General features: G+C 43.6%; 1 protein-coding gene across 1 annotated transcript in view; it reads left to right on the forward strand.

Moving 5' to 3' along the window:
- Positions 1–17859, forward strand: part of ADCY5 (adenylate cyclase 5) — a gene marked incomplete at its 5' end in the record, with an annotated part of 230089 nt that extends 212230 nt beyond the window's left edge. Inside the window, 8 exons of the mRNA XM_075153889.1 lie at positions 509–625; positions 2158–2322; positions 4586–4761; positions 9585–9717; positions 12091–12354; positions 12689–12893; positions 13689–13813; positions 15286–17859. Coding sequence (XP_075009990.1) covers positions 509–625; positions 2158–2322; positions 4586–4761; positions 9585–9717; positions 12091–12354; positions 12689–12893; positions 13689–13813; positions 15286–15414 — 1314 coding nt within the window. The remainder of the gene's footprint in view (positions 1–508; positions 626–2157; positions 2323–4585; positions 4762–9584; positions 9718–12090; positions 12355–12688; positions 12894–13688; positions 13814–15285) is intronic.
- Between the last annotated feature and the right edge of the window lie 1835 nt (positions 17860–19694).

Genomic DNA, 19694 nt, shown 5'->3' on the forward strand with positions numbered 1-19694 from the left:
CACCAAGGGTCTGACAGTACATGAGACTAGCCTGGGCTTTTTAACAGTCTGTTTCTGAAATGGCACCAGAAAGTCCTACGATACGCCTTTGTGATCAAAGGGATATGACATGTATTTTTTCATTTCTGCTTTTTTTAATTTTTGATCCAGTAATTTACAGGCTCGAGCTCCTGGCTATTTTAGTTACATATGGCTTGTGGTTTGCTTCTCACGACAGGATGCACACAGCCCTGCAAGCCATGCTATCTCAGCTCAGGAGCCATCATTCCTATTAGGAAGGACTAAGTAGATTTGGTGAGCCAGCTGGGCCTGCTGCCATGAGGCGGTCACGTTCCTGCTCGCCCTTGTCCCGGAGCCGCCATCCCCCATCACTGTTCTCTTAACCCCTGTGCAGCATCCGCACAAATGCCGCACTGAAGGATGTGGGCAGCTCAAATGCAGGTTGTAATCTGTAAAACAAGCAATAATTTTACATGTTTATTTAATTTATTTTGTTTCCCACATGCAGCTTTTCCCAGCTCCACTCCAGACTCTTTCTAGGAAGATTGTACAGTCCAGGACCAACAGTACCTTAGTTGGAGTCTCTGCCATCATCCTGGTTTTTCTATCTGCCTTCGTCAACATGGTATGTGCATTATTTCCTTTTGACCCACTCGGTTCTGGATGGTTTTCTTATTGGTGCTCTGCAGCATCGTAACCTTTACAACCACTGGATTTAATGTAATCCTGCGTAATGCTTACAGCATCTGAGGTCAGTTTCCATTTCCTTTTCGTGCACGGAAAAGAAATGGGAGCCTGACAGCTGCATCCCTATAGCCCGTTGTATGCCTGGCACCCATTTGTGCCCATGTTCTTTTCTGACTCTTTAAATGCTTCTGCTCCAAGTACATAAGCCAAGCCTGAAGCGTACCCCTGTGTGAAGGGCCAGCACGAGGCCGATGCGTCATTTAACTCCTACAATATTGAGTGGGACTTAAGTGTTGCGTGGGCTTTGTGCCGGCCTTCTGCACGGTGCTGCATCCGAGTGCAGTAATCACCTAATAGGGACTGTGAAGACTTTGCTTTGAGTTGCACTTATGGGACCGAGGTGGTCTAGCTTTGCATCCAAATGCCACTGCCGATTTCAGACTCTGAGAGATGGGCTAGTCTCTAGGACCCTGCGGCTGCTGGTTTCTCACTTGTACAAATGGCTTGAAGGCTGAATGTATTTTAAAGAAACCACTTGAATATTCTCTACCCTGCATACACCTATTTCATTTTTTAAGAGGGGGGGTGGGAAAGGAGAGATGGGCCTGGGGTTAAAGCCCCAAGCTTGGAGGTAGCTACAAAGACTTCACATTGCCCTCTGCTCCTCTCTGTTATGGCCTCAGCTGGGGGAGTGCTGACTTGCACTGGCATGGAGAGGCTTAAACACATAAAAATCAGACCACTACTTGCTCGTGCCTCAGCTTCCCTATACACATAGTGGAGATTTAGGAACAATTTTATGCTCTGTTGAGGTGCTTGAATGGGAGGCGCTAGCTCAGTGGCATCGGCACCCCACCATCCTCCCCCATAGTCACCTGCAAAGAGCTAGTGTGGGTTGCTGAGCACCACACAGAAACTAGAGCTTTGTTTTTCTTCATAATGTGTGATTCTTTGCATTTGTGAACTGCTTAGTGTAAAAATCAGCAAAATGGACAAATGGAGCAGCACGTGGAGGAGATCAGAATGGGCCTTTGAGCCTTGCTGCTAAAGTCGTCCCTGTAGAAGGACCCACAGCAGAAACTTTAGAGATGGCAGGGGAAGGTTATCAGCTCAGAAGTTCCCATCAGCAGAAATAGAGCAACACCAGGACCTTATCACAGGCAGTGGGATATATTTGTATGTGTAATATCTACAGCCCCACTGCCTCTGAACTTTCAGACATAAAGTTGTACGTGAAGTTGAGCACGAAACTAGCTTTCTAGAGTGCACAGCCTGGATTTTATTAATTAATATTTTGGGGGAGAAAAAACATAGCCATTGCACATGCGGTAAAACATAAGCTGGTGATTTAATTTTGCATATTTTGCACATTGCTACAGACATTTCCAGGGGGCTTTTTAGTTGATGCAAACTATTTTGTTTTCTTCTCCTTGTCTATGCCATTGAGTCTGATATCATCCTTTTCTTCAGTTCATGTGCAGCACTGTGGATCTTGCCAGCTGCACGGCTGCAGAATACAACATCACTCCTGACCGGGTGGACATATGCCTTATCAGCAACCTGACTTCCAACTACAGCCTGGGCACCTTGCAGGGATTCTGTGACAGTCCTTTGCCCAACTGCAACTTTCCAGAGGTATTGCTTGAAACAAATGGGTTGCAGCGCTTGATCTGAGAAGGGGCTATAAAACCTGTGTGATAAATCTCAGTGATTCAGAGGAAAGCAAGGTTGCTCCTGACTGACGATATAGGTCTGACACAGGCTACTACACACAAACTTAAGTGTCTGAAGTTATTATCATGAGTCCACATTACTGTTCAAGTTCCTTCAGGGCTGAATAATCAGTAGGCTTTTATAACTGTTGGATCCTGCCTGTAGCAGGAGAAATGGCCTTTCTCCATGAAGTCCTTAATGGCATGCAGAACTGCAAATCATTTCAAAGGAGTTTGTGGGTGCTCGGTGTTACTTGAAAATCAGTTCACTGAAAATCAGTGTCTAGTCATAGATTTAACCCTTCCCTCCGTTGTTTTATATCCTGATGAAAAACTTTGCTTATACATTCTTTCACTAGGTTCTGGCCTCAGGCAGGTTAGCAGCCCTGATAGTGGTCTGCTTCAATTTGCAAATGCAAATCCTACCTCTTCAGAACAACTTGTTTTTTAAAAAAAATGCTTCTAATGGCAAAAAAAAACCTAATATGTTTTACACACTGGTAGAATACTTTGCCAAAAAAATCATCTTTTTGCATAGGTATTCAAGATCTTTCTCCGAGTTTTTAGGTCATGGCCATTACGTGTGTTGTCTACTGGAAATTGAAAAGGAAAAAAATCTGTCTAGGATGGGGGCAGAATTTATGTCAAGGTCATCTGGGTTTATGGGGACCTGACAGATAATATGGCTGATCTGTTATCATCCAGATGTCCAAAGAGTTACTGAAAGCCCTGGTATCCCACTGAACCTATTTCCATTTAACCTAACAGCAATATGGTCCCTATCTGATTCAGTGAGGTTTCTGAGACCACCGTTACTGTGACTTTCAGCCCTGCAAAGGCTCTTGTATGTCCGCAGAAAGACCCAGGAGCAAAATCTGGCACAGTGGAGAACTAGAAATAGTCTGTGCCCATCATGAGGTTGTCAGGAGCACCGATTCAGGACAGAGAGGGATTTTAAGCAATGAGGAACAACCATTTTGCATGCTGAAGATGCTATGGCAGTCTTGAGCCAGGTCCTGCCAGTCAGTGGGCTAAGAAGTGAGGATTCTCTCCTCTGCACTCTGCAGGGCAGATGTTGGATCTGGTACAGGCGTTGTCTGTTGCTCCCAGTGTGCTTTCAGGAGATAGTGGGATCCTACCCCTCAGCCACAGGGAACATCCACCCGTTTTCTAGAAACTGAAGAGTCAAGTTACAAGCTGTACAAGTTATTTTCTCTAATTTAATATATCAGCAATGAACTATTAGTAAATGAGCTAAGAACATAAGCGTATTTCTACTTCAACTAGGGTTTGCTTTTAACTGAAAGGATGGATTGCCTCAGGCATCTGATACAGGTTTTGTGCCAGAAATAGGCCTGTCCGGACAGAATGGAAGCTTAAATCTTCACAGATTTGATAGCAGGAAGGTGATGAGCTGGATAACATGCCTCTCTTCATTTTACATCCATGCTAGCTTTCCCAGGAGCCATAAATGGCACCTGCAGTCTGCAGTCGCATTTGAAAGCACTGGCATGCTAAACATTCAGCTCTCAGATTGGCAGAAGTTGCTGCCCCATCATCCAGGTGTGGCAGAGGGCTCCACTACCACACATGCACACACTTCTGCAACTGCTGGCAGAAAAAATGATCACGGTGTTGGGCATTGGTAGAAGTTTCTCCAGCCTGTATCTTGTCGATGGATTCAGTGTGTCACATCAGCCGGGGCAATACTTTCCAATTGGCCTCAGGTGGGTATCTGTCCTGGTGGTGTGAATTGCTAATACCCTTGGTCCTGTGTATTGTACAGATATGTGAACTCAAGTCCAGAATTTGACCTTAAAGCACGAAGTATTCCAGCTTAACTGGATGATGCTTTCTGCTAATTCAGTAACCGTGTCCAGGGGAAACCTACATCACAACCTTGGGTATACAGCTGCGAGCCCTATGCCTCTTGAGTGTAAAACAAATAACGCCTGATGAAGAATGCAAGAGTTTTCCTCTCCATCGGTTCAGTTTTAACACGTAAATCTCCTGTAACGTGGGAGAATCCCACAGGCAGCCCCAGGTTTACATGTTCAGTCAGCTCAACTACGTAACTCCCAATCCCTTTCTATCCCTCTGTTTAGTTTCCTTTGTTTTCAGTTTTGATTTATCCAGCTGACATTCATCTCTCTTCTGTTTTTTTTCCCCTTTTTGTCTTTATACAGTACTTTACCTACAGTGTCTTACTGAGTCTCCTGGCCTGCTCTGTGTTCCTTCAAATCAGCTGTATTGGAAAACTGATCCTTATGTTAATCATTGAATTTATATATGTTCTTATTGTGGAAGTGCCAGGGGTCAACCTTTTTGACAATGCAGATCTCCTGGTTACAGCTAACACCTAGTAAGTGCCTTTCACTTCTGAAATCTTCACCTAATTTCTTTCACCCAATGATTCCAGTGTGGCATTAGGTGGGCGGGAGCGCCGAGGCTGTGGTGCAAGCAAGGGAAGTGCATGATACCAGAGGAGGCATGGCTGTAAACTAAAGGCTTTGTCAATGCTGCTCTCTACCTCTGACGAGTAGGAGAACACAGTTCCCTTTAAGATCTTTTTAAGATCTTTAAAGATGTGGAACTTGACTAATGAACTATCTATTAATAACAAAATATAACTGGAATCAGAGTGGATCTGTATTTCTTTTTCTTCCAGAAATGGGGAGCTGTAGTTAGTCATTCTCACTTCTTCTGGTATTACACTCCCAATATAGAAATGTCTTTTCTCAAAAAAGAAAAAAAACCTCCAACAACCTTGAGCAGGCTCAGGAATGTGATAATGAACCACCAAGATGTTTGGACATCTGGTATATCAAACCCAGGTTGGGGTGGGGGAATGGTGGTGGTTGATGTTTGATTAGTGATCTCCTGACAGTTGCTGTTGGACATATGTCTGCATTTGAAAAGCCAGTATCACAGCTGGTCTCAGCACAATTCCCAGCAGAAGGGCCTGGGCTAAGTGGGAGAAGACAGTTGCCCTTTTACTGACAAAAGGTAGTTTGTCATCACCAGGTCACGCATTAATCATGGTCGCAACCTCCTTCCACTGGCATGGTTACCCCTCTCCTGAAGGTCACGCCAGGGAGGGAAATTTGGCACATCCGCAAACCCACCCTCCTCCACAAGTTTCATTTCTCACTGGGAGTTGCGTTGTTGCGTTAACTACTTGTTTTAATGATTTCCTCTTGTAGGCAACAATTGTACTTGAATGTGAGTCAATAAAATCATGGTGTTGTCTAAAGGTGAACATGATATAGGATGTATCATAAGGAGAGTTGCCTGTAAGACATGAGAAGTAGGCTACTGCTCTACTCAGGAGTGGGAAGGCCTAACCTGGAATATGTTTTCCAGTTTGGGGCAAGACGGCAGTTCACGATAATGGAGAGTCCAGAGCAGCAAAGAACTATCAGAGATCTAGAAAGCACCAATTTAGGTGAAACATTTGTCAAGGATGATAGCTGTGGTTGCTCCTGTCTTGGACAGGAGGGTGGTTGAGAAGATTCCCATGGTCCTTCCCAGTGCTATCTTATAGGTTATGAAATAGCTTGTGTAGTTCCTCAAATTTCTTGATGGTCATTAACCCTGTCAAGCTGGATGCACCTGGTTACTTCTGTCCTTCACATAAATATTCCATGATTTTAGCATTCTTCTGTGCCCCGTAATAATTAATGGAGGTATGGCTTTTACTGCCATTGGCTGTAATCAGTTAAATTATTTTGTTAACTCAAGCAAATGAAATTATGTAGGAAACCCCATGGAGGTTTCTGTGGAAGTGTGGGGAGAATAAGGTTTCCTTCCTTTTTTTACAGATGTTATGTATTCCAACAGCGGAAGCTATTTAGCGTTTTCTAACACAATTAGAGAAATAAAAGCATTTTATATGCCAAATATCATTTCATTCTTCTAAGTCAAGCACTAAGCGAAATTACAGCACTTAGAAGTATAATTTACGTCACTTCACAATCAAAATGTCAGTAATAAAGTGGAGAAGGTTAGCATGTTTTCCCAGAAGTAGCTTTCTGTGATACTATATTATCTCTCACTAAATGATATTTGTTTTGTCCGGAGAGCTCCATGGACAGCTATTTATTGTCCCAATGTCTGGCAGTCCGTTTGTGTGTTGTGGGAAATGGGAGCTCAGCATGTAGCACATAGTTCAGACATGTACCTTATTGTCCAGCTGATATTAAAAAAAAAAAACCAACATGACCTCATACTACTTTAATTGGGTGCCCGTTGTAGCTACATAATTACTGCCTGCTCTGCAGCCATTACGGTCCTCTGACTAATTGGAAGTGAGGCAGATGTCACTTCACACTTCTGTGTACAAACTAACCCAGCATGCAAGCAACGGAAAGGCTGATTATAGCACATTGGGAGTTGCTAGACTTGACTGCAGCAACACACCAGCGTGGTGACACATATGAAGTATAACTGCATGCACAGAGCTACTATCATACCTTTTCCCTATGCAGAAGATAAAACTAATGCATTGGTTTTAAAGATGTGATGGACCAATGTGATCTTGCATAGTGGATCCCGAAGACCTTTGCCCAGTGATTTGTTCATCAAGCCCTTCATTTCTGTTCGAGCTGTGGTTTGTGATCTAGAGGGCTGTCTGTCTTTGGCATCGTGGCTGTGAGAAGGGAGATGCTCCTGTCCTATGGGAGCTGTCCCCAAAATCAACCATCTTTCCTGCTAAAAATGCACACTTAACTTGAGCGGGAGTGTATTTAGCAAGCTTATCTCTGTGTTACCTTCCAGTAATTAAAGAGCCATCTGCTGCTGGAAATGTCTGTCCCATGGGGGAGCAACCTACCAATGTAACACTATTACTGCTTGCATTGGGCATCTTCACTTATCTAAAGCGTTATTGTAAATAGTGGGTTTGCTGCGTTTCATAGTCTCTGCTGAAGATTTTAGAGCAAGCGTAACACCCATAGTGAGCTGCAGCCCCAGTACAGGGGGTCAGATCTGCCATGCTCCCATCATAAGAGTGATAATGGGGGGCCGTCAGTCATCCTTGGCCAGGTAGTGATTTAGGGGAGTAGGGGAATCATGCTGCATGTGGGAAGTGTCTCCCACTCCAGCTAGATCCAACCTTCAGTGTGGGAGTCACTGTCCCCAGGGTTCCCAGACTGGGTCCACGTCCAAGCACAGATGTTCAGTGCTGGAGCTGGCCAAGAGGCCGTGCAATAGATCGTGTGCAAGACAACGGTGGATTGCAAAATTCGTGTCAGAAAAAATTCCATGCTCAGAGCTGCGGAAAATGTCTCAGAACAAACAAGGTTAGAGAGTCACTATGCTTTCATTTTTTAATTTTATGCCCAGTTAGGCTCCCTCAGCTATTTCGATTTTGATGATTTGTATCTCTGATTCTGTAACGAGAGGTTCCCCCCCAGCCCCAGAAAACTGTGGCCTGAAGCTCTCGAGACAGCTGTGAGTTTCTCAGGCTAAAGATATATCACATTAGTAGCCTGCAAAGCTGTAATTGCATCAATGACACTACAGTAATTTTACCACTGATCTCTTTCTTTCCATTTAAATAGTGTTTTAAAAGATCCATGTACGTGGTTCTCAGCCACCTAATACTCCACCCACACTTGAGAAGAAACCCAGCAGCATAAAGTAATCAATCAGTCAGGAACTCAGACAGCTACTACCTGCCAGAAAGCTCCTTTCTGTCCTTTCACTGTAAGAAAAGTACACCCTCCATCTTCTCCAGCAGCTCTGCTTCATACGAGTACTTTGCAGTATTGTGAATAGTAATAGCAACCCGCATAAGGGCTTTCTTTAGTGCAGTCGTGTGCGGTACCCACAGCTAGGCACAGCACTGGAGATGAGCAACTTGCAGAAGAAGGAAGCAGTGCTAGAGTTAAAGGAATTAAATGCATCTCTGTGCTACAATAAATGGGGAAGAGAGGAGCAATCCCTCACAAGATATTAGCCCAAAGCTTCCGACTTTAGATCAAATTTTTCAGCCTGACCTAATGAAGTAGTGACGGATGCACAAGCATTTGCTAAGCATCCCACACTGACATTAAAATCCCAAATGATTCTCTGGCCCTTAGTGCTTCTTAGATATTTTAACCACATAAACCATGTTGCACCATCACGCTGGATTTTTGAGTATAGCTCAGACGACCTTTTATCTCCTCCCCCCACCCCACTTCTTTTTGTATTTTTCTGCTTTAGAAGGGCTATAGCCCCACACAGTGTTAGAGGTGCCACACTGCAGAGGTGCTGTTGAATGATGTACAGAAGGATGAGGGCTGGAGGGAGCCAAACACTTTACTAACCTTGTGTTTGTGTTTTTTTTCAGCGTGTCTACAAATGCAACATTACCATGGTGAGTCACTTTGGCATGAAATATTTTTATGGGGTTTTGTCGGTAGGCATTTTCTATTCACAAGGTCCAATATCAGCACGTTGACTCACCAGCAGTGTCTGGTATTTGACTATGCATTGCTGTGAGCTGGTGCAACAGTGCAAATGCCCTAAGTGGACTGAGTGTTGCCCTTTTGTATGTATAGCTACTCCCAGAGCATACTCTTTCCTGTGGGACTTATGTCAACTTGCTTTATAGAGCATCTCATAGAGCTTACTTGCAATTACAAGTCAAAGGTTTTATCAAAATAATATTTTCATACTGTATAACTCTGTAGTTCAGATTTGCTTGCTTGTCAGAAGGGATGGGAATGTGTCTTAGGGCTCTTTTCAGCTTAGAATACTTACAAAACAAAGGCCGTTAAGTGACTAATTAGAGAAGCAGTAAGTGTAGAACAGTTCCAGACTTAGGAGGCTGTGCAGGAGACACAGTGAATGCAGTCTGAAGAGCTGTCAGCATTTCGGTTTTGCCAAGCATAGCGGTGGCTGAGCATGTATGGCCATTCTCTAAAAAATGGCTTTTACATTGATGTTAACCCTTTTTAAGATGTTGGATTAAATTTCCAATCGCAAAGTCCTGCTTTAGAAAGCACCACCTATGAGCCGAAGTCTTCAGCTTTTTGCAGGTATTTTTTGTCCCTTTACCAACACGTGCTTTGAGGGGAAAGAAAAAAGCCTTTTCTTCAGAGGCTGGTTAGCCTTAAAGTGGGAACTGCAGAGCGTGGCTAAGCCGTGTTCCTCCACGCTGAGACTAACTGGGAAATTCTGCTCTTTCGTTGGCTGCAGCTCTCCAGCGATGACACGAGTCGCGCTGAAGATTGTGACCCCTGTCATCATTACCGTCTTTGTCCTGGCGCTGTACTTGCATGCCCAGCAAGTGGAATCCACTGCAAGGCTCGATTTCCTCTGGAAGCTCCAGGTTAGTGGGTGTTTGCTGTGTTGGAGGAATACACATAGTCATTGGTATTAATATAAAACTACTGAGCTCTTCACTATCGAGTTGAGGACTGCTATAAAGTGCCTTTGAACTTAATCTGGATCTGGCATATAACTGGAGATACTAGTAATGCTCTGCTCTTCTTTGGTACCTTGCATACTCAGTGCTTCTCATCCTGGTTATTTACTTTAACCCCTTGTTTCCTTGTAAATGCACTTTGGATGGTCCCCACAGTAAAGGGTTATAGAGCTGAAAATCAAGGTTAATGAATTTGGGCAACTGAGCATGTCACTGTTGCAGGAACCTGTAATATAACATGATTTGTAAATATAAGAAGCTCATATTCACTGCTGAATTGTTGCCCAGAGTTCAGTGAGGTTTAGCTTGCTGTGTTCAGGGGTGTGAGAGATTCACATTTGTGTTTTCATTCACTTTCTTGTTAAGCGGTGGGAACTGACTTGATATCCAGCCTTCGTTAGCCCCTAGGCAGCAGTACTGGATAACCAACACACTACAGATAACGCCACAGTGTGCTCCTGTCCTTGGGTTCAGTGTTAATGTTTTCACTACTTGTGCCCACGAGTGATGTTGGGGCATCGTATCTGATTCTCAAGCAAGCAGGAGAGGTCTCAGCTCTGCCCAGGGCTCATAGCTGGGGGACGGAAGGTTTTATATAGATTTTTTACCTTCTGGATGGCAGGACATCATTCTAATAATAGGTCTCAGTAGTTTGAGTAGGAGGCACTGAGGAAGCACTAATTAATTAAAGCTCCTTGGGAAGCAGGTAAACATTGTTATCCTCATTTATAAATGGTAAAACCATGGAAGGGATGAGCTGACTTGCCTGTTCCAGGTCTGGGCTCAGCTGGCCAAAGCATTTGTTTCCCCAGGCAGAGCCAAGTGTTTTCCTTGTTCTGTCGAGACATATCACCTTCTAAAGGATCCTTCCTCGTTTAACTTCATTTCGAGTTTCAAATGTCCTGTTTCAGAAACCATCATCCGCGAGCAAAGTCGTAAGTACTTTGCAAGTATGGCTTGTGCCTTTACCAACATGTACTTAAGGGATGTGGGGAGGTTATCCCTTCTCCCCTCACAAAGTGAGGGCTGGGGAGTGTGGCTGAGCTGTGTTCTGAGGGCTGGAGAGTGTGGCTGAGCTGTGTTCATCCACACCAAGGCCCAAATGTGCCAGGAAAGTCTCTCCTTTTTTTGGCTCTAGCTCTCCGGCAATGACAAAAGTCATTGGAGGAAAAGATTTGAAGAAGACCCATTTCAAAAGGCTGTACATTTTGCCTGGTGTCTCTGCTGAAGTGGAGGGTGCTGTACACAGGACAGCTCTGTGCGACCCCTGTCTCAGCTGCGCCTTCCCCAGTCCTTGCCTGACCCTGTTTTTTCATTTGCTCAGAAATATTCAAAATGGCAAAAGGTAAAACAAGGGGGGAAAATACTGCCACCATCAGGTAATGGGGTACCTTTACTTGCAAACCAGAAGCAATGAATTGAGTTAACGCTGGTACTGTGCAAGTCTGCAAAGAGAAACCAAATCTGGTTCTGAAGTCTGATTAATCTAGTGAACCCTAAATGCTTTTTTTATTTTAGTCATGTAGGCCTAGCTACATCCTAGGTGGCCTAGGTACATCCTTGGTATGTCCTTCCTGAAGCTCTGGTTCCATCTGAGCATTAAACCCAAATCCACACCCATGAGCACAGAAACAAGCCAACCCATCCTCCTCGTGTTTCCCTTTGCCTGGTCATATCTCCACTACCACAGGACACATGGGATTTACAGGCTGGTGGAAAGTCCTCTCCAGAGTGTCGGACTGGCCTGTTTCATGGGTTCCATGGTAACTGTACTTCATGACCATCATTGCACCTCATCAAACCTTGTGGAAAAGGAGGGTCCTTTTATGTAGCTACGTGAGCGTTTGAGGGGTGCAGGGAGAGGATTATAATTCAATGCCACTCATGCAGTCAGACTTCAGCAATGATGAGCTGTCTTTGTCCTCCTGAAACCTGTTGTGCTTGACTGGGAAAGCCAAATGTGTGTTTTTGTGGATGATAGGATGGCGGTGGAGTTCCCCAAAAGGAACAGACCTTGCATAGGGCCCAAAAATAGACAACGTCGGATTTTGATGTTATTTGGTGCCTGCTTTTACATACACATGTGCACACAAAGAGACGGACCATCTTCCACTGCAAAACACAAGTTTCTGCCTCCCTCTCGTTCTGCCCTCCTTTGCAGTTTTCCCCTTTCTTCTGTTTCTGTCCTCCCTGCAAGTTCATTTTCAGCTTTTTTTTCCCTCCCCAGAGCAGTTACCAAAAGAGTAAGCACATCACTGTCTTTCCCTCCTAAACTAGGCCACTGAAGAAAAAGAAGAGATGGAGGAGCTGCAGGCCTATAACAGACGCCTCCTCCACAACATTTTGCCGAAGGACGTGGCAGCCCATTTCTTGGCTCAGGAGCGGCGCAATGATGAACTGTACTACCAGTCCTGTGAGTGCGTGGCTGTCATGTTTGCCTCCATAAGCAACTTCTCAGAGTTTTACGTGGAGCTGGAGGCCAACAACGAAGGGGTGGAGTGTCTGAGACTGCTCAACGAGATCATTGCCGATTTTGATGAAGTAAGTTGCAGAAAATCTGGGCGGACAGAGTGAAACAAATCAGTGAGTTCAGTTGGGCTTTGCTGAGCTCCTGAAGGAGGGTGGCTTATTGAATCCTTGTGCCATGGTTCATTTCTCTTCACTCTAGAAGCCTTTAACTCTTTTTTTTTTTCCACATTAAAATCCCTTCTATTCCTTTGTTGCTCCTCCGAATACCTAATCCCCTTTCTTCCTATACTTTGAGTAGTGGAGGCTCTGTCCAGTACTTTGTAGTGCTTGTAACAAAGGAGGACACGTGGCAAGGACATTACCAGCATGTATGTGTTTATTCGCTTCTTTTGCTCTTGTGAAACAGATAATAAGTGAAGACCAATTTCGGCAGCTGGAGAAGATCAAGACCATCGGCAGTACATATATGGCTGCATCAGGCCTCAACGATTCCACTTACGACAAGGAAGGGAAGACGCATATCAAAGCACTGGCTGATTTTGCCATGAGGTTAATGGACCAAATGAAATACATTAATGAACATTCGTTCAACAACTTCCAGATGAAGATAGGTAATGTCATTGTGTTTACAGTATTAAGTATAGGTTGTGGTCATTCTGAGCTGGGGATTTCATGGAGAGTAAAAACCATAGATGTTACCTTAGCTGTACAGTGATGTTGATTGTCTTGTGCCTGGTGACCACTCGGCCTCTCTGAAACATCAGGGCAGTTTTGTTAGGGTAGCAGCATTATTACTGAAGCTCCCTGGAGAATTGGGAGCAGTTGGGCAACTCACCTTGGCACAGAGCAGCTCTTACCACAGCATGGTCTCACATGGTGGTTGAGGTTGGGTTCATTTTGCCTGGGATGTGCTCCCTGCCCACACCCCCTGTGGTCCCCGGCTCTGCCGTTCTTGGACATTAAGTTGTATTTCAAGTCAGGGAATAAAAAGAGACAGAAAAGGAGCAGGAGAAGAAATGTGAGGATGTCAAGTGTGGTATTTGTTCTGGAAGGCTGCCGGGCTGCTGCCTCGCAGGCGCTCAGCATTGCAGCAGCAGTGTGCCGACTTCCAAGTGAGCAGTTTGCTTGGCAGCCGGTTGGCAAATAAACCTTATCCTGTTATCTGGTACTGAGCAGATCCAGCCCATGCTGCCAGTCAGACAGGCATAATGGATCAAAGAACCCAACTTTTCTTTAAAAGTTTCTTTCCCCACAGTTTGGCCATAGCTTTACGCGTCAGGGTAAAGCACAGCTAGAACAATGAACCTCAGGATGTTTTTTATTGTCTGAAAAATAACTTGCCTTAAGCTTCATGTAGTTCCCACATGACGGATCTGAGCGTTGTGGGATTTCTCCTCTCCTTCCAGGCCTCAATATTGGTCCTGTCGTAGCTGGGGTGATAGGAGCACGCAAACCCCAGTATGACATATGGGGCAACACGGTGAATGTAGCCAGCCGAATGGACAGTACAGGTGTGCCCGACAGGATTCAGGTAAGGAATTCACTGGAAAACTTACATTGCCAACCCTGTGTCACTGACAGGTTTGAAAATCAATTAGAATTGCAATTTTGGTTTCATTTAATTTCTTTATGCCATACATTTACTTACACAGTACTGAAAGAAAAGCCAACTGGGAAATGCTAGTGGTACCATCAAGTTTTGCCTTTTGATCTTGACCAACTTTGCAACCTTTGGTCAAAAACTCGCAGTTCAGTTCTGGATGGAAGTGTTGAGCTGCGTTTCCTTCCCCGAGTGCTTCACTGGCACAGTCCTGCTGTGATGCTTGCTCACGCATGCTGCCGGCTTTGCTGTTTGGCTACGTGCAACTGTAGGTTGTTTTATTTTCCAAGGGCTTGATTCAAATATGTATTTCTTAATTCACTTCTCTGTTCACAATGCCATATGTGTTGTGAGGCTAGCAAGGATCCGGGCACCAGCGGGATGGGGATATATAAATAGATAGAGGACAGTGTAAGGGGTTAATGGAAACTGTCTTGTAGTCAAACATCTCCTTGGCCTTCAGACAGTGCCCTTTCCAGTGATTCAACTCCATTGTCCTGCTTTCGCTGAGCCAATGTCCACAGTAACAGATTGTCATTCCTTGGGAAAGTACTGAAGGGATATAAAAATAGAGTAACTGATGTAAAACCCAAGAGGGGAAGCCATGCCGTTTCTGTCCAATTAAGCTGTCAGTTAACTGGATCAATATTTATCCAACACCCTTTAAACTTTCCTACGAGATGGTCCATGAACAATTTTCATTCTGGTTAAGCAGATCAGCACAGCAATGTTACAGCAATAGGAAGCCAGAAATAGAAATATTTAAAGCCAGCTGAAAAAGGGTGAGAAAATACATTGTAATAAATGTATGTCTCAGGAAATCTGGTCTTTAAACTTCCGTTATTCTGAAGCACAAGTGATTATTCTTTGAATGGTATCTGCAGAGAGAATTTGGATGCTGGCTAGATTATTCTGTTCATTTGGTCTTTCTCATTGCCTGCTACCTTCTCCTTTATAAAAACAAACCTCTGAATGACTCCTTCTAAATTGTACATCCACTGGGTAATTTCTAAGTCATTTTGGAGGCCTTTTAAAATATGTTTAACCTGTTTTCCTACTACCACTCCAGTGATATAATGAATGCAACTGAGTAGACTGAACTGCCAGGTGCGTTTTTAAAAATGTGACCCATTTGTTTCTTTTTATCCTGTGACCTCCTTGAAAAATGTGGTTTTCCCCCAATTGTGTTCCGTGTGTGACCTCTGTAGTTTCTCAGTTTCCAAAGGTTGTGTTTTTTCTGCAACTTGTGCCAGCCTTTTAGAGATCAATCTGCAAAGGTCGACTGACTTAGAAACAAAGTAATTGATCCTACTTTAATTTTGTCCGTGGATTACTCCAAAAGCAAATGAAAAGACTGTGTGGAAGGCATGACAAGCATCTGCTTACTCTTGTTTATTCTGCAGGTAACCACAGACATGTACCAGGTTTTAGCAGCCAACAATTATCAGCTGGAATACCGAGGGGTCATTAAGGTCAAAGGTAAAGGAGAAATGACCACCTACTTTCTAAATGAAGGGCCTCCGATCAGTTAGCACTGATTGCAGCGTCACTCAAAGATGGAATTTGCATTACACAAGACTGTGAATCGGAGAAGAATCACTTTTTGGCAGTGAAGCTGAAAAGGCAGCGCAGTTGAAATTTCACACCATGACTCTAGAGCTGGTATCAGCAAGCCCTTTGGCCACCCATCATGAAAGGCACGAAAGAAACCACCTTGGAGTTGTTCCTGGCTGAGTGCTAAGTCGACCAAAGATGTGTACTACAGAGTTCACAGATAAGACATGAATTTGGAGTTTTTACAAAAGGCTGCTACCACAGGATGATATAAGGAGCTATTTAAGTATTTATTGACGCAACACAACATTTACTTGGTTGAAGGAATGTATGATTCACTACAAAGCATTATTTTGGAATGGATTTGCACTCCCATAATGTTTCCATCCCATACTGCCAGCTATTTGAAGTGTACCACTGTGCTTTTATTAGCTGTTTTGAATGGGCTTTCAAAATTGACACCCACTGTTGCAGCACACAAAAAGGCCTTTCAGAAGGGCATCGGTAATGTTTTAGTGCGAGAAGACATCATAGCCCTGGCCCCCTCTTTTCCCTCCTTCTACTTGGTTAAATGACTGCTCTTCTGAGTGGGGCCGGCGCATCTGATGAAGGGGAAGATCGAGATAAAGAAAGATGGCTCTACAACCGTATTTATTAAAAAGTCTTCTGTGCTCTTCTTTGGTATATATCAGTTTACATGGGAAAGACTAGATGTAAACAAGAGACACTTTGTGGGGGGAACTCCCCTGAAATTTGTTGTGGTTTTTTTTGTATTTTTTATTTTGTAATATTGAAAACACGGAGATCTAACAGATATACCAAATTCTATATTTTGTAAATTATATATAAATTAGAAGGCAGGCTGTCCACACCAAGGTGTGGTGGGAAGTGTATATAACCTGTAGACTTTTGTGTAATTTTTTTGTGCATAATACTCTGAACACAGACTTGGCAGTTTTCAGATTATCACTATACAATCAACCAACAACAAACAGGTGAGTTTCCAGGCTGAATCAGATGCATTTTAAAATGAAAATCCAGAAAAATCTACAACCCCAAAGAAGAGGAAAAAAACCAAACGCGGTAGTCACACAGTTGTTCCATGCAGCATTCAAGCGGAGGGTGGCGTCTTAACAAAGGGAAACAGGACCTTTGAGTTTTAGCTACTGAGACGATATCAGTCAAACATGTCAAAAAGAGCTCTAAGCAAATCTTCTGACTCTAACAGGAGCTCTTATAAGAAGAGAAAACAAAATAAGCTCATTTGAACTTCTTTCAAAAAAATCATTTTTCATAGATGGTCTTAATAGAATCCTGCTGATACGAGAGTTGTCTGATATTGTAACTGCATTTGACATTACAAGGAACTATGTACTGCAGCATCGAGTTGACTTTCCTGTAGTAGGCACTTATTTAAACTGAGTCACAGATTTTCAGTTTTCAGGAATTAGGTGATCTTCAAAAAAGGTGATGATGGCAAGTGTGTACATGGTCGACCTTAAAAAAACCAGTGCCATTGATACTGTGTGGACATCTTTATCACTAGTGCGGACTTTATGAATAGTTCACTGTTATCATTTATGTACCTTTTTTAACTATTAAAGAAAAATCCCTTGATATTTTATTAAAAAAAAAAGAAAATAATTTTAAAAAAAAGCTATATTTTTTATATTCTATGAGGGGAGAGTTTTGATATTGAATTTGGCTAGCACTAAAAATTACTCCAATCTTTTGACATTTAATAAAGTTCTTTTCCACTCTTCTCAGGGCAGAATTATTGTAGTACTAACAGCTTAATGATTGCACTATGGTGGTGGTGATTTAATTTTTCCTACTCGACAATGAGAATAAATGAAAATCCATGGGCCTGTCTTAATTAATTTGCTATATTGCTAAGCATAACCCAAGCATTAAGCCATTTAAACGTGAGCTTAAATGGCATCGCCCCTTTCCTTCTCCCTTCCACTAGGAAACATCTCTGAAAAGTATAGTATATTGACTTCTGTAAAACTGCCAAGTCTGCCCTTGTACTATACTTTTGCTCCTTTACATCTTTCCTGGTTTGCAAAATACTTAAGTTGCATCACGCTGTTATGCCTTTCTCCTCCCCCTCCACCTTCCATCCCTTTTACCCCCCCACTGAGTTTCATTACCTTCATACCGTACACTCGGTTTTAGGTTTGCTTTTTGCTTTACGGAAATCTGCAGTCGTCTTAACTTTTGATTCATCTTATGAAGTTGTGTTGTCAATGAAATTTCAAGTCCCCAGTATCTCTAGCTGTGATTGTTGACAGTGTGTCATGATCATTTCAAGGGGTATTCACACACTCTTTACTCTGGATCTTGCAAAAATGGATACAGTTATGATTTCCCATGGAAATTGAAATCTATTTAAGTAATTTAACTATATTAAACACTGTTTCACTGGTAAAGTGTCTCTGTTTTATTTTAGCTGCACCTGGCTGGTGAAGAGATCAGACGTAAGTTGTGTAGGAGATGCTGAATCTGCAAGTAGAAACATCCAGTTTGCGACTAGCATTGATGGATGGCCGTGTGGACCGCACTGGTCCTACGCAATCCCCAGTTACAGAGCCTCAAGGGCTTGGTTGCATGGCGAACATCCCCTGGGTCCCTCTTGTGCACCCACTTGCCCTGAAACGTTAGTCTCAGGCTAGCTGACAAAGCAGCGTTGTGGCACTGTGGTTAAATACATTGGTATAACTGAGTAGCTTGATTTTTTTGTGTGTGTGTGTATTTAAAAAAAATTCTGTGTATTTTAAAAAGAATTCCCCAGGTACCTCGGTACTTGTTCTCCCAAGGACACCTGGAAGGAGGCAGCCGTGCTTGCCAGTGCAACATTTTCAATATTTACAGGTAAAAGTAAATGCTACACATACATAACTATACCAATTAACAGGAGCCTGAAGTACAACTGAGAAACAAAAAGCTGCAGCTTTCAACTGACTTTTTTTTAGTTGAGGAGACATTACACAGGCAACTAAGAACCAAATAACTTAAAACCTGTTATTTGTTAGGAGGGGTTTTATAAGTGTACTGAGAACAGAGCTGCATTAACAAAAAGCCATGAAGCACTTCAACTATCAGTCTTTAAGAAAGATGGTGAAGAACTATTTAATACTTGATATCTTCTCCTACATAATCATACAAACAGCAATTTAGGACATTATCTATCTGATGTAAGCAATTTTTGAAACTATCTGGAGAAGGGTATTCCCCAGGGGAGGGAAGCTGGTAGCCTCCAGTGCTGTGCCCTCTCATTTAAATTGCTGTGCATACTGACTGGCTGAACTATTTTCCCTAAATGCATCTTTTTCCCATCCAGAAAGCATTTTGATGAATTTTAAGGTGTTTAGCCGCTTCTCCCCAACACAAAGCTGGCTATATCAAGTATCTGCCTGCACATAATAAAATGATACATTTGGGACGCACCAAATTTCTTACATGTGTGTCCTGCACTGCCAATATCCCTGGCCTTGCTGTGCATACATTACACATCATACATGGACACCAACATCTGGCCAAAAACGATGCCCAGAGGCAAATATTTCCGGTCTGTTAATCATCCCGACTGCTCCTCAGGGCACCATCACTTCCAGTTTGAAGTTTGGGAGCTGGTGAGGAGAGATATAGCTTGGGATGCAGCCTGAAAAAGGGAGTTCAGCTGTTTTAAGCTGAAAAAACTCAGTTTCTATTCTCTTGACCCTCTCTGTCCCAGGCTTTTCAATTGAAGGAGCCAGAAGCACCTAGGCGGGGGGCAGGACTGAGAACACCGAATTTCAGGGGGATAGGGGACGGCAGCAGCAACATTTTCCTGCCATCTGGCAGCCAGGCAGCTTACTGTAAAAAGCAGAGTCGTATTTTTTAATTTCTGTCCCTGAGCACCTCACAGTCCCCGCCTGCCCTGCTCTGCCCTGGCACTTTGCGTGCAGTGCTGTGACGAGGCCATCCCCCGTGGCTCCCGCTGAAGCCGGTGCGCAGACGTGCGGGTAAGCAGGCGGTGGGCGCCAGGTGGGAATTACCGCAGCGGTGCAGCGCGGCGAGAGCCCAACACTGACAAGCTCAGAGGCAACGCTGGTGCAGCACAGGTGCCATTTGAATAAAAAGCTCCACAGGAGACCAGCTAGAGAGAGCGAGCATCCCCTCTATAAGCAGCTGGCTCCAGAGATCTTTTCTTTAAACGCAGAATTTCAGATGCAAATAACGGTTGCCATCTACTGGAAACAGACTTGCGTAGCCT

Source organism: Calonectris borealis, chromosome 6, assembly GCF_964195595.1.
Source record: "Calonectris borealis chromosome 6, bCalBor7.hap1.2, whole genome shotgun sequence".
Lineage (NCBI taxonomy): Eukaryota > Metazoa > Chordata > Aves > Procellariiformes > Procellariidae > Calonectris > Calonectris borealis.